The following is a 14,999-nucleotide window of genomic DNA, read 5'->3' on the forward strand; positions in this document are numbered from 1 at the left end:
CTAATGATTACCTGGGTGATAGAGAATTCCAGTTTGGCCAGAATGCCTGTAAATACCCTGAATGTGGGAAAAGACTCTGATAAAATGCAATTTGGCATGTTTTCCTGCAGTTGCTTCTTCATACCAGTTCATGGTTTGTTTCTGCATATCCCTGTCCAATTTCAACCTCGTATTTTTGACATTTGTATCAATCATTGTCCTGGAACAGAGTTTTAGAGCAATGCCAGCATCTAGCGAATTGGCTCATAAAACAGCATGTATTATTCTGTTCCACTCATTATAAATTAACCTAAGTGGCTGCTGACTGCTCCATGTGTAGGAAACTGCCTGAGGTAAAATGAAGAACTAAATCTGCATGTATGCGAAGGGCCAAAAGAGAGTATGAAATGTTGGAAATCAGCTCCGTATTTGGCTCTAACCTCTATGGTTATAGCAGTATATAAATTAATTGCATAGCCATCTCCTCCAGTGCGTATCAGTGTGAAATCCCTAACATGCTATCAATTTTTTATGATGCTACATTTGAAGTGCAGCCCCCACTGTGTTTTGTCTTCAGTACTTGTTTACCCTGGATTCTTCAAACGCTGGTTTATTCTCAGTGGGTCATTTCTGCAGACTGTCTTGTTAGGTTAATTTGAGGTTTGTTCCATGTTTGTTGGTATCCCCCTACATATCACAGAAAGTGGAAAAAGCAGGGGATAAAGGGCATGAATAAGGGACTTGAGTTGATGGAACTGTCATCTTACCTCACTAATAAGGTGCCACGGGTGCTTTTAGGTCTCATAAATGCAGTTCTCTTGCATGATTCCTCTGCAGCTCAAAACATGGGGAGTCAGCAGAAACAACATCAACAAGCCCAGGTGCAAATAAGAAAAATTAAGCTAGATTTGTTTTTCACTCTGTTGTTTCTCTAATGAGTTTAATGCTTATAAAATATCATTCTCATGGGCCTGAGACTTGCCAGGCTCGTTCTGCTGTTGTACTGTAATGAAGTCTTGGAAAGAGCGTATCACAATATGCAATTTGTGACTTGAATTTACATTTACCAGCATTATCCCTACATTCATTTTCCCAGCATTATGTACTCTGCCAGGTCTATGTATTTTTGCTCATGTCTCCTCTTTGTATCATCGACCTTTTTATGCACTGTTATCTTTGGATGTTTTCTTCCTTTTGTCCTTTGTATCCCAGTCCTCACCTTTCTGCAAATAGTGGGCTAAATATTAAGATACATAAAGCTTGGTGCGTGTAGATACATAGACATTAGCAAGCCTATTGGATTTCAGAAAGCCCTTGACTTTCCCATATACGCCTCAGTTGGATACAAGCAAAACTAAGCATCGCACAACACCTTAAGCCCCTATTGGAGAAAGACATAGGTGTGTTCTAAATCTGATGCTTAAGCCACCGAGATATGTCATTTGGTCCCCATGTGCAGACATATTCACTTTATGGCGTGTTATGCTGTCATTATCTTCATCTCTCCTGTAATGCACAGAGGTTGGGAACAAAAACCTCTACATGAGGGCAAGGTTTATGGGATCAAGTAAAATCCGTGAGTCTGAATATGGGAGTGAATAGAGGCTGTTTTATTTTTGTCAGGGTATCTGTAGATGCAGGTGTCATGTGTCAGAAGATATATATGCATATATATATATATATATTTTTTAGTCAAGCAAAGTCTGTAAGTTGCTGCAGTAACATTTCAGACAAGGTCTGTTGCCAGGACTATAGCCAAACTCTAGGGTACTGCGGAGACAACAGATGAGTTGTCTGGAGCCGTCTTTGCTTTTCTATCCTGGATAACCAGAAAGGAAAGGCAATAATAGATAGTTCCAGTCGATCCCAGAGGCAGAAGCTAATAAGATGAATCTTGCAAAAGCTGTCATGGTACCAAATGAAATTAAAAACATTTTGTAGCAGCATTATGCCAGGCACTGATATGCGTTCACCTGGCTGAGAAACAAGTCTCCATCAAAATGCATCATCATGGCTGCTTGAAAACACCACACAGTGCATGCAGGCACCCTGCGGACCGGGAAGCTGGGGAAGCCAAGAACATGTGCGTATCTGTACAACATCAGCGTAACCTCATTTTTCTCAGGTGACTGGAAAAGTATCAGACACCTTTATGTAAATCAGAGAGCAATGTCTGCCTCTTAACTTATGAGGGCATTATTTGTTCTGTAATCGATTTGGAATTTTTTTTTTACCCAGTCAGATAGAAATAACAACTTCCTTGAGCTTTCTTTGAGATTTTCCCGAGGTTGAAGAAAGCAACCTGCTTCTTCCCCATGGTCTTACTGACACATGTCTGGGGAATTGAACTGATGAAACTCCCATTTTTCTGTCGATATCATCTTTATTTTTTTTCTTAACTTTTTCTCACACATGGCTACTCAGTTAAGAAGTATTTTAGAAATATGTCAGATTTGCAAAATAGTAAGATAAATTGCTGAGAAATATCTATTATTTCTAGGTTTTCTTAATGATATAAACACTAGTCAGTAAAAGCAGAGGAAAATATGCTCGGTGCCAGCTGCCTGAGGGAATGGTGGGGTTTTGTTGTCACTTGGAGTCTCTCACTTAGGTTGTGCGCCTTTCTAAAAGGTCTGCTGTAGCTGTAGGAGTGGTGGATTTCTGTGTTGCGTTAGGGGTTATGCATTCATAGCTCTGTTGTCCTTTCTAGCTCAAAACCCATGGTTGTTTGAAATCTCTTTTTGGAACTCACCCTTTCAGCCAGCCTTTACTTTCTGGTGTTGGACCTTCAAACAACTACTCACCTGATATAGCTGTACAATTCCCAATATGAAAATAATTTGTCCTGCCATCCTGCTGTCAGGAAACGTGCTAGGCTCTTGTGTGATATTCTGAGAAGTCCCAATGAGATATCATTGTGTCATAGTCTGTTTTCACCAATCTATGCCCATGTTATGAATATATGTATGTACACATTATTCACATTCCGTGCTTTTCATGCACAGCAATACTTCTCTCGGAGGTACCTTTCCTCCCCATTGCTTCTACTTTTTCTTTTCTTGCTTTGTGATTTGGTGCTTTTGTGATTTAGCCTGTTGTCTGAAGGAGGAGTAAAGTTTAATTTTGAGCCAGTATGTGCCTGAATTTACACTGTTTGCAGATGTGCTGATTTTACTGCTTAAGATGTAAATAAGGATAGAATCTCACTCTATACATATTTTGCGTGTGTGCCTGAGATCCGTGCTGTTGTGTTTTGCCCTGTGCAAATCTATTTGTGTTTAAACATTGTGTTCCAGTGGCTTTGGGAAGCTGGCTGGCCATCCACTGGCAGCATGGAGCAAAGCCATGACCACCCTCTGCTTTCTGAGATCCCTTTTGCCTCTCCAGCTCAGTGAGAGCTGAAAAGGCAAAAGGCAGCCTGTTTGACTCCTTGGTGAGTACAGGTCAGGAAGAAGGACTTAATTCCTCCCCAGTCATTTGGTTTGGTTCCTGAAATAATGTCCATCGGCTCCCAGGGAGCCCGTCTTTTTAGCCAGAACGGGAAGATGTTGATGTAGGATGTGTGTTTGCTTGGCCGGAGGTAGTGGTTCCCAGGTCTGAGCTCTCTGTGTTCTGGCTGTGGAGAATAACACTTCTTTTACCCTGATGTGCAGTAGGGATGCACCAGGGACAGGCGAAGTGGGTAATTGCTTTGAGTGGTGGATCAGTACGGGTGGGAAATTGTGTAAAAATACTGAGCTAGAATAAAGGAAGGTGACAGGCACACAAGAAACAAACGGGGTAATTAGGGTTCATGGCTGTTGTGTGCTGATACTGATGTGTATCTTTGTGACCTCTTTCACCTCTCTGTGTTCCTGTGTCCCCACAAATAAGGGGGGTGTAGACGGCTGAGAAAGCTGGTTTTGATGCTTTTTTTGAGCTTTGATGCAAAGCTTTTTGGTAATGCTGAGCTGAAGGGAAGAGGATTGCTGAGGATGTGGCTGAAGCTAACTGTGTCAGTTCACTCTCTACTATATCACAGTCAAACCCTGATGTCGGTGAGGACCAAATCCACTGGGTTTGGGCTACGTAGGTTTTGCATATTGTGCGATGTCAGTAGAGCAAAATGAAAAAAGCGGAGAGTAGAAAATTATCCTCTTTAGAGAAAAGAGTTTGTTATTTTTTAATGTCATTTCCCTGTCCTATCCAGGACCAAGAAAGCTCTTTCCCCAGAGTACTTTCTGTTCAGAGGCTCTCTCCTAGATGGTGCTTCCTAGACGGTAAGTGCATCTCCCTTCTCTTGTGTGTAGCATGCTGCTTGCTTTGGGTGTGCATGTGAAGAATAGCGCATCTGACAGTATTACTATGGGAGGGATAACTGTTCCTTCTTGTTACACTGAGCAGGTAAAAAAGGAGCTGGGTGCTCCCCTTTCCCCCCTAAAAAACGAAACGGGCCCTTCATCTAGCAATCCAAGTGTCTGCAGTAGCTTTGTCACTCCAAGGAGGCATGTTCTTCTAAGGGTGGTTAGAAGTCTGGTTTATTAGTGTCTCTGCTGTGATGAGCAGCACTTACTGCATGGCAGTGCCTGGAGTCAGAGTGCAGCCGGTTGTGGCAACATGCTGCCGCTGGTAAGGCCGTGTTCTTCACTCTGGTTTCTTTTCAAGTACTGTAGTGTTTAGGTGACAGAAATGTACCTCTCTTTCCCTGTAAGATGGCACCTCATGTAACTCCCTGGAGAGCTGCACTTGTATTTGAGCCAGACTTTGTGAAAGCAGACGGCTTATCTGGGCTTTCCATCAGGCTCCAGAGCACTGGAATTAGCAGCTAAGATGGATGGCATGTGCTTTTGCCAAAGCTTCAGCATGTGGGGACTGAAATTTTTATTGTTCTAAACAAAAACAAATTCTCCTTGACTATTTCTAATCACTCTTCCTTGTCTTTCATGAGGGAACTTGATAAAAAACATACTGAGAATCTGCTTGGGTTTTGGAGAAAGCTGGGTGGGTAGATGCATTCGTTTTTTGTCCCTTGCAGTGCCAAAAACTACAATGCTACATACTGTGCCCCTGTGTCAAAACTGCAGAATAAACAAATCTGATTTCACTGGCCAAACTAAATGCAAAGCAGAAACAAAAAAAAATAATCCCATCTGATGAAGCACATTGTAGGTGATGAAATACTTCTGGGTTTAGTGATATAAATTATGTGGCAGTGACATGATTCATATTAGGTGCTTTATTTAGTGAATCTCCCCTCTTTTCCTGTGTTTTTCATGAGTAGCATAAATTTTCCTTGAGTGTATCGGTAATTCAGGGTGAGTATCTGTGGCCATGCATTTGATTTACAAAGAGCTCCCAAGCATGTTATTGTTCTTTAGAATCAAAATTTGAATTTGAAGCCTCAACTTTAAATTCGCTATTTAATGGGATAGGAATATGGACACAATGAATGAATCAGATTAAGTTCTTGTGAAACCGCTGTGACTTCACTGACGCAGAGGTTGTCTTACGTGGTGGTGATTTTAGCTCAGCCCATCTTGTCCATGCAGCTCTGCTCACACCATTTTCTTCACTGCGGCTCTGTTGTTTCTCTGTCTTGCAGCAACTTCTGCTGATCGTTTTTACCGCATTGACAGATCTCAGGTAAATTTTATTTGGTTACCGTTTCTATAGTTTGTTTTTCTTTAAAGCTATGACAAATGCAACTTAAAATGAATTACCTGTCATTCCTCCTGTGTATTCTAAAGTGCTACTGATGTCTCATGAAAAGTAGAGAAAAAAATCTGGGCCATTTTTTAGTTGATGTAATTTACATCGTTTCACTGAAGTTTTTTATCTGCTGCCCATCTGCCCTTCTGTTTACTACCAATCTGATGTACAGATCAGAATTTTCTATGTTTGTCATCCTTATCAAATCTTACTAAGGGCATCTGTGTGACACCAGAGTATTTGAGTGTGTCTTCTCACCGATGCTTTTAGTCACCAGAGGTTCTGATCCTGTGTGTGTGACATGGAATAACTATGGAAATTAAGGTGATGTTACGAGTTGAGAATCATGACCAGAGCTATATCAAATATTCCTGAGGAACCCCAAAACAGCATGTATCTCCGTTGGATTCAAACCTGTGGTATAGATTTGACCATCTGAATGTATTTTCTAAAAGACACTTTGAAAATTTTACAGAGCTTTTGGTGTGTCTGATTTGTAGCCAGAACAGACCAATTTGTGGCTCAGCATTAAGTGCAAACTGTTGGTTTCACACAGGGGTCATTTGTATCTGGTCCCCCTAAGAACCATGTAAGCTGTGGCTGAATCACAGGAACATATGACTGTTTCCTAGCAAAAGCAGCTGGTGGTTCCGTTCAAGCAGAAGGAGCTGTGGCTTTAGTTCATAGGTCTCAGGTTCAGTGTCTGCATGTAGCCACCATGGGGCTTCTTTGCTCGTAGTCACATAAATGCTTTGATGGAACTGTACTTTAACATTCGAAAGGCAAGGGTGAAGAAGACGCTGCTACAGGTTAAACTGGGCAACGTGTCTCTGTTTGGCTTATTCTGCATTTCTTTAATACTTGACTCTGTACAAATGGTCATCTTTCCCTCCTGCTCCTTTGTTCTGTGTTTCTGTGGGGAAAAGATCAATACTGTGTGATGGTCCCAGCCCACAAACCATGGGCAGGTTCCTGCCCATTTGCCTACGTAGACAGGCCTACTCATACTTGGTGTTTTTTGAAGGATAATGGGACTTCTGTGCCAATAACAAAAAGGAGGGACTGAGAAAGAGAGCTTTGATAACAGAGATGCAAAACCAGGATACACAAGCAATGGAGGTCTGGGAGAGTATCCCAAAACAATGGAAATTCTGTCAGCCATCAGTGGGGGGCAGACTTTGGGTGCTGGTCATCATTTCAAAATGCAAACCTCGGCTTTTTGGGAAGCACTCCAGTTTTCAGCTGAATGACATAGAGTCACTGAGTAGCAGCCCTTCTAAGCATTACGGTGAGTGTAAAGCTTGCTGGTTGGGAATCTTGCTTGGCTTGAAATCGATGAAGTATTTATTGGTGACTTCAGTGCCATTGGTTTTAGTGTGTGTGTATGTGTGTGCACTTAAATACACAGACACAATCCCATGAATCCTCATCAGAGACCCTGATGTACCCCCAGGTTTCCTATAGCCAGCTGGGTGCTCTGGGAGACCAGTGATGCTGCAGGTTCATTATTCGTTCCTTGTATCACTCCAACAGGAACATTTGCACTTTGTGACGGAAATTTCGCAGGACGAGATTTTTATTCTGGACCCAGAGCTGGTAATGTCACAGCAGGTGGGGACACCACCAGGAATGCCTGATCTGGTAGTGGAGCAGGCCTCTGGGTGAGTGGTGCTGCAGTCTGGCCCTCAGCAGCCATATTCGAATCGGGCATCTCTTTTCTGGTCCCCTTTTCTGAAGGGTTGGGAGATGTGGGAAGGAAGATCTTGGGTGGGGAGCTGAGGACAGGATCCAATGCAGCCCTGATAATGACAGGAGGACAGTGAAGTAACATCTACTCCATCAGGCATCCTGGAGCGCACAGCAGGACTAGAGGACTTTAAACCTTTCACCCTCCTCACACCCTTTGAGTGTATCTGTCCCACCATAAATCTGTATCGATGGAGTTACAGACCCCTTCTCTGCGTGGTCAGGGCTCTGATACCAATGTATAAGGCTCTGAAGTCCTTTATGCCTAACAATGATGGTGAAGTGTGTCTGTTTCTTCTCAGCCCCTGGGCAGACCAGAAATACTCCTATTCATCTATAGGAACAGTCTCGTACTTACAGTGAATTAAGCTATTTTAGCTTGCTATGGGCAGAAAAATACTGGGAACCAGTAAGCATAAGAGAGCTTCAAAGCAGAACATGTGAGGTAATTTGTGAGGGGTGAATGCCTTTCTCTTCCTTCTTCCCTCCCCAGAATATCAGATCGGTGGAACCCTGCGGTTCGAAAGAGGATGCTGAGCGACAGTGGCCTCGGCAAGATTTCCCCACACTACGAGGTACCTGACAAACAAAAGGACGCCAGCCAGACACATAAGCTGCAGTAAGAGCCCTCTGCATTTCTCTGCTTGATGATGCACTGTCACCATCACCGCAAGCAACTCCTAGTGGCTCCTTTAAGCTTAATGAATTGTGCTGACGTGCTGAAATTACAGAAGTCCTTTCGCTTCTTCTCTTTTGCTCCTCCCTTCTGTTTCTTCCTCTTTCTCCATTATTGTATGTTCTTGCCTTTGTTTTTTTTCTCTGTGGCGCCCTGCACTCTTAATAAACCTAGATCCAAGTTTCCAAAAGTAAATACATTATTTTGGATGCCTGAAGTTCCAGCTAAGGGAACCTTCACGGCAATTGGTTATGAGATAGACCGAAGCACTCACCCTTAAGGTAGCTCTGATGCAACGTGACAAAGCAGAAACCTCTACAATGGCTGCTTACTGTCAAAGATGTAGGCAATAGTTTTCATATGATCTTGAACCAGAGATACTCTTGTCAGTGTAGGATGACTTAACAGTGGTTATGTTGCTGATAAGTCTCTCATGTAAGAGATTTCTACCACTGCAATCCTGTTTGCTGTGTTCAGATTTGTGTAAGATCATCTCTTATTCTTCCGGCCAATTTTAGAAGTAGATCTCAGCTTTTTAGTCCTTTCACTTTAGATTTTCAAAATCAGCGGTGGATCCATAATTGCTAACAAGGTTTAGATGGGAGGCACCTGTCTGAACTCTGCTGCTGGCTTTGAAAAATTCTAGTGTTTTGGAGTTGTTTTGTGCCCCCAGGTGCATAACGTATAATTGTGTACACCACTTCTCCGTTTTATTTCTTGTTCTACTGTAGCTGGATCCCTATGGATGGGTTTTAAAACTTGGTATAGAAAAAATAGAAATAGTGACCATGTGGTCCTTGTTTCTCTTTGTCTTTCTGTCTTGGATGTGTGTGGAATGGGGCTGAAAGGTGCCTGCCAAGAACAGCTCCAGGGCAGATGCCGTGTGGATGGGTGGCTGTGTAGCCATGTGGCTACAAACTGGAAAGTTTCCAGCAAACTGGAAACTGCTGATGTGAGAAGGAGATGTCATGGTAAGCACTGGATGATCTGGGTAGCACTGCCAGGAAACACTCAGCTGTTTTTCTGCCATTACCCTGAGGGATTCTGGATCAGTTCTTGGTTTTGTGCTCTTTGCAATGCAAAGGATGGTGGATTGCGGTGCAGTTTTCCACAGATGGGAATGGCAGGGCCTGAAATTTGGAGCTTGCGAAGCTGGGAGAAAAATGATGCTTAGACAATTTTAGGCTGTGTGGGGAGATGGTGACAACATGTGGACTAACTTCTCATTGATAAGAGGAATGATTTTGCTTACATCAGCATGACTGGAAATGTTTGCTTAGCTGGAACAATTATGGTAGATTTATTAGTTACAAGCAAAGTCAGTAGCAGTGCCCAGACTAAAGTGTACTTGTCACTGTCTACTATAAGGAACTGTTTCCTTTGTAGCTTCTCTAAACTTTAATTGTTCTGGCTGAAATTTTTCATGGCAAGACTCAGTCTTTGACTAATTCTTTCTCTTTTTCTTTTAGTCAAAACTTCACCAAAAAAGTCAGTTGTTTCTGAAGACAAGATCTGTGGGAAACGGGTTGCTTTAAATTACCTTCTCTAAAATAAATAAATCCAGCAGTTGTTTCCTGAGGTGTTTTAGTGCTGGTAGCAGAATGAATTCATTGGAATGAAGTTTTGGAGGCTTGGCATTCAATAAAGTGTCACCATAATACGGTGGACATGCCTTTTGCTGTCTTGAGAAAAGCAGCCCTGAGTTTGCCCTAGTGATGGGATTTTTCATGCATGTTGGAGACATCCCAGATTCAAGAGCTTCACTTTCAAAAGTTTCTGTCTGCACTTGTGCACAGAGGAGTTATGCCCCTCTACTTAATCCTGGTTGCAGACCTGCCCACTGGGCTGAAGCAAGGGTGGGGGGGTGTCCTGCTCACCTGCAGATCTCCAGTAGCAAGGAGAAAAGGGAGGATTCAGTCATGGTCACATAGAGATGGGACAGGAAAGGTGTATGGAGGAACAGGGCATAGAGGTTGCAAGAGCCGAAGGAGTAAGAGAAAAAAGGGAGTGTGCGCAGGAACCTGGGGAGCAGGGTTAGGGGATGGGAGCTGGCAATTGGGAACACGGGGCACATACAGACGTCTGGGAAATCAGAATGGGAATAACGAAAAGGAGGACACAGGGTGCAGATAATTAAGAGATGAGTCAGACAGGTTAGGGGCATGGGGGAAAGGGTCTGTGGCTGTTTCTCCCCAGGATCTGGGCTGATGCGGATTATTCATGATACTGGTGGGCAAGCTCTGAAGTATGTTTAGATGCTGCCTCATTTGCTGCCAAGCTAGAAGGTGTATAGTAAACGAGGCGGAGGGTCGCAGTGGAGAAAGCAAGGTATTATTATGGTTAAGGCAGTTGAGTGCTGCACTGGAGGACTGGCTTCTCCCCTCAGTTTCCCTGACAGAATTTCTGAATGATGCAGATTTACAATAAACTTTTCACAAACAGCCAGTAACAATGGGCTTCTCATTCTGTGCATGTCCACTGTGAAGTGGGATGGGTTCCTGGGAGGCCATCACAAGGAGGCTTTGAAAGAGAGTGAAGGGTTGGAAACTGAGAAATAGGCTTTCTGTGTGCCTCAGGTTGTATTACTAAAATTAATGGAAAGTTTGTGCCTTCCTTCCTTCTGACTCTCATTTGCCCAGCTGCAGAATACAGATAAGATTGCAACCTCACCTTAGAGGAGCACAGTGAGGGTAAATTTCATGGTCACAAAGAAACTTGGATGCTATGGGGAGACTCTGTCAGAGATGCTTAGGAGAAAATGAATCATTTTACATTCTGTACACATTTTGGGTAGTGTGGAATAAATAAATGTCGAGGCTGTGCACTGCATATACAAAATACAAAAGGATAGCAAGCAGGCCTCAACTTAAACACTGGGGCAAGAGTCCAGTAAAAGAAAGTAGCAGGTGACAATGTGATTGACGGTTGTCGAAATACTTGAGTGCAACAGGGCTGGAGTATGATGCTGAGGTGACACAAGCTCTGGCATTTCCATCTTCTGGGTGCTTGACTTTACAACCTAAAAAATCTTTCTAATCTGGCACTTTAAAGAAAAAGCCTTATTATATTTTGGCAGCTGCAGTAGCTCACAGGATCTTTACAGAGGTTGGTCCCTTCAGAAATTATTTTTCAAATAAAACTTGTGGAAGAATTTTAGCAAAATTCCCCAAAAGGAATACAGCAGAGCATAGAGGGGACAATTCTTCCTGTACATGGAGTTCTTGTGGATCTTTTAAGAGTCATCCGTGTCCGGTGTTTTACACCTAGTCCAAAATACTGTACAACACTTCCAGCTCAAAGTGCAATAATCTGTAGCCTGTCACTAGGGCAAGTGACAGGGGACTTGCTGTGAGAGAAGGAGTCATTAGTTGACCCACTGGGGCTGTTTTCTCAATTGTCATTTTTCTCCAGGTTGGGAGTGACCCTCCTCAGATGTTAGGAGCAAATTAGACCACAGCTTGTCGTAGTGTGGTTGCAGGCTGCTTAGAGTATCTCTGGTATCATTATATATGCATATATATGTGTGTGTGTACATACATATATAAAAAACCTCTTTAAGATGAAGTAATTATTTCTGAGAAGTGAGGAGCGTAGCTAAAAAGACAAAGTATTCAAATAGAGAGAGCCCTTAAATTACTTCAATCAATGAAAGTAGAGAAGAGGATATGTGATCTGAAAATGATTATGTTTGGTGTTGCTTTTGATCACAACTGTTGTGGTAAAGAGTAATTTGAATGAAATGGTTTTGAGGCAGAGGTCTTGCTGAGAGAAAATTATTTACGCTTTTGTTTTTAATTAAGTGAGCTTCATGTTAGTTAATTTTCAGGTGGCTTTTGATTAATGCTATTTCATGTTTTGCTCCTTTTCTGACGGCTCTTTGATGTGTGACTGATGCGTGGACTAGGCAGGACATGAAACAGCGTCTTGATGCAGTAACCAGAAGCTGGGGCAGATCGTAGCTTAATAGGAACATCAAATTAGTGTGAAAGGTGCATACAAAAAAATCAACGGGAAGACAATTACTTGAACTATTGGTGCTTGATCTTGAAAAAAGCTAAGTATTCTGGGCTGACTCCACTGAAGCAGGTAGTTGGACTCTTCCTTTGAACATGAATGGGTTCGTCATCCTGATTTATCCTATGATCAAATGGTGCAGTGAGACGGGGATGACCATTCCCTCCTAGCCTGCTGTAAGCATTCATTGTTGGCCGTGTATTTCTTTTCCTAGTTACATGTTTGTCACCCTGTTATGTGATGAGAGCTGGAAAATAAAATAAAAACCACAACAGCATACAAAAATGAAAAGTTGACTATACCTTGGTAGAGGTTTAATCTACATCTTTTAATTGAAGTCATTAATTTTCCCATCGTTTGGGGCAGTAACAACCACTCTTCTAGCATCTGTCCAGCTGTGATGGTAATGTGTTTCCAAAGCTGCTAGATGCATTGTCTGGATTGTGTGCGTGGCTCGTGAAGGGTGGGTGAAGGTTGGCCAGAATGCCATCTGGGCCTGTCAGGCCGAGGAAGAAAAAATGCCTGTGGGGGCTGGAAGGTGGCCGCAGCCCTTTCACTAAATAGACATTAATTAGCTAGTAATACCACACAGGCACTGCTTTATGAGGCCAGGAACCTAGTTCCTGAGAGGGAAGAAGAAAAAGGCTGAATGCCAAGCGTTTTAACTCAGCCACGAGAATCAGATCATTGCCCAGGAAATCAGTGTTACAGTACAGATGTTACAAGGCGGTTTGGGTTTTTTTTTTTGTTTTTCTTTTTTTTAAGAGAAATTTTCATGTGATACAAGGTGAGAAGAGTGTCAAGGATGCAAATTTGCATGTAGAAAGGAGAAGGAATTCTCATCTAGTGAAAGTTAAGAAAATATAAAGAGGTCACTCTTAGGATTAGAACATGCTAGGCTAGGTTGGAGAAGACTTGAAAAATTCAAGTGTTTCCCCAAAACTCTTGCATTGGAAACCTCAGCATCAGCTCTTAAATAGCTAGAGTAGTCTGCCCTAGTGTGTTTTGATAGCAAAATCTGAATTAGTTTTCTGGTTCAGATTTAGTTCAAGCTGCATTTAGAAGATTAAGCCACAAGAGTGACGTGCATATGTTTTAATCAGCTATTTGCACACCTGTACAAATTACTTTCCATTGTTTAAAGTCTCAAATGAGGCTCCATGAGTACTGATTGCTTTCAAACGAATCTTATTTGAGCGAAGCCATAAATCACCATCTCACCTTCACTGTACACTCCTTTGTAGTCCTTATAATAGAATTAGAGCATAACAAAATGCAGTGTCTGTTTATGCTTGACTCTCCCTTCTCTTTCTCTTCTGTTGTCTTAGATGCTTTTACAAAGAGCTGGCAAGGCACCACTTAAAGTGGAGCTACCTTAAAGCGGAGCATGAGAAAGGTTTTGCTAAAGCACCTCTTGCTAGGAAAGTGATATTAAAAAGGAGGAGGTCTTAGTGAGGGGAAAGAAGAGGAAACGTTATGTGAAGAGAACTGAGAATGGTTCAGGGAAAGATAAACATGAGTCAAATAGGGAAAGTACTTTGAAGAAAGCAAATAATAAAATAAAATATAAGAATTTAGCAAATGGATAAGAAATTGTTTTGAGGGAAAGCAAGTTTCCTGAGTGAGGCTGAGTGGGAAAAAGTGATGTATCTCAGTGTGGGATCTGGTCCTGTATTTTGAAATCTCTCACTATTGTCAGTGTGATGCAGTCACAATACTCAAAATCTTGCACACATTCCAGAGGGAAGCTACAATTTATCCACCATTAAGAAATCTTTTCTTTTTCTGCTGTAAATCTTCCCGTACCACCATTTCTGGAGACTTCCTTGACAAAAGAGGGCAACTGTTAATTTTTTTTTAGACTCTAGTGCCTAGGCATGGTAAATAATGATTCTCATGTACTTCACGCGCCTGTTGTGAATCTTAATTCTCTCTGTATACTTCAAGATTTTAGCTGCCTTCACGGTTGTTTGAGATTTTCAGTGGGAAAAAGGAATACTTATTGGTTTCCTTTGGAATTCTACCTTGAAGATATGTGCCTGTGGTTCTGAGAAGATGTATTTCTGCCCTTTCTCATTCCCTTAAAAACTTACAATGTAACAATGAAAATCTAGCAGAATTTTGGCATTGCTTGAATAATTTGTCCTGAAGCTTCATTTCCTGCCATCCAGAAGAAAAAATTCAGCCTGACAAACAATAGCAACACACTTAATAATGGTGGAATTTGGCTGACGAAAAAGAGCATGTTTTCTCTGAGAGATCCCTATGTTTTTAAAATCAAACCCCTCAAGAAACAGTTTGAATCCCGTATTTTCTCTATATAGTCAGTTCAGTATAGAATACTCAAGAAAAGGAAAACCATTTTTATTTTGTGGTACAATCGTCGAATATAAGAACAATCTGGAGACTGTAGCACAGCAGACAGAAATAATTCCCAGTGAAATTCATATTCTTTCCAGACTGACAGCAAAAAAACCCTTTTGTTTAGTGCCCTGTGCTGCTTTACGGCCTGTGGGATGTCAAAAGGTTTTTTTAAGAACAGCTACTGCTGCTGGTATCTGTTACTGTCTCGAAACTAATTTGAGTGACCGGCTCTTAGAATTTTTCTAGATGTTTTCTTTTTCCTTCTGGAGCTGTTTATACAGCAACTTCAAATCCAGCTGCAGATATATAAGAATATATAAGAATTTGTCAAATGATTTGTGATGAAACTGGAAATAAGACTTTTACCTGAACAAACATTAATTCACAAGTTATTTTTGAGCCTCTCCCACGTTGTCACTTGTCCACTTTTCCCAAGTAACGTCTCTAGTTCTAGTCATGTTCATCCCTGTCATAGCCAGGAGGAGGGACTCCTGGACATGTCTGATTAGTAGATAAACCTAGACTCAACTGC

At 41.9% G+C, this 14,999-nt stretch overlaps 1 protein-coding gene across 3 annotated transcripts in view; it reads left to right on the top strand.

The window, feature by feature from the left end:
- The window catches only part of DGKI (diacylglycerol kinase iota), a gene marked incomplete at its 3' end in the record, with an annotated part of 112,784 nt that overhangs the window by 56,701 nt on the left and 41,084 nt on the right, over positions 1-14,999 (top strand). For 2 of the 3 annotated variants that reach the window (XM_082485446.1, XM_082485447.1), the window contains 4 exons: positions 4,169-4,238; positions 5,561-5,601; positions 7,201-7,328; positions 7,907-8,032. In XM_082485446.1, the coding sequence (XP_082341572.1) occupies positions 4,169-4,238; positions 5,561-5,601; positions 7,201-7,328; positions 7,907-8,032 (365 nt within the window). The remainder of the gene's footprint in view (positions 1-4,168; positions 4,239-5,560; positions 5,602-7,200; positions 7,329-7,906; positions 8,033-14,999) is intronic. The other variant, XM_082485448.1, reaches the window with a different exon arrangement.

This window comes from Vanellus vanellus (assembly GCF_965231255.1).
Source record: "Vanellus vanellus genome assembly, chromosome: 1".
Taxonomy (NCBI): Eukaryota; Metazoa; Chordata; class Aves; order Charadriiformes; family Charadriidae; genus Vanellus; species Vanellus vanellus.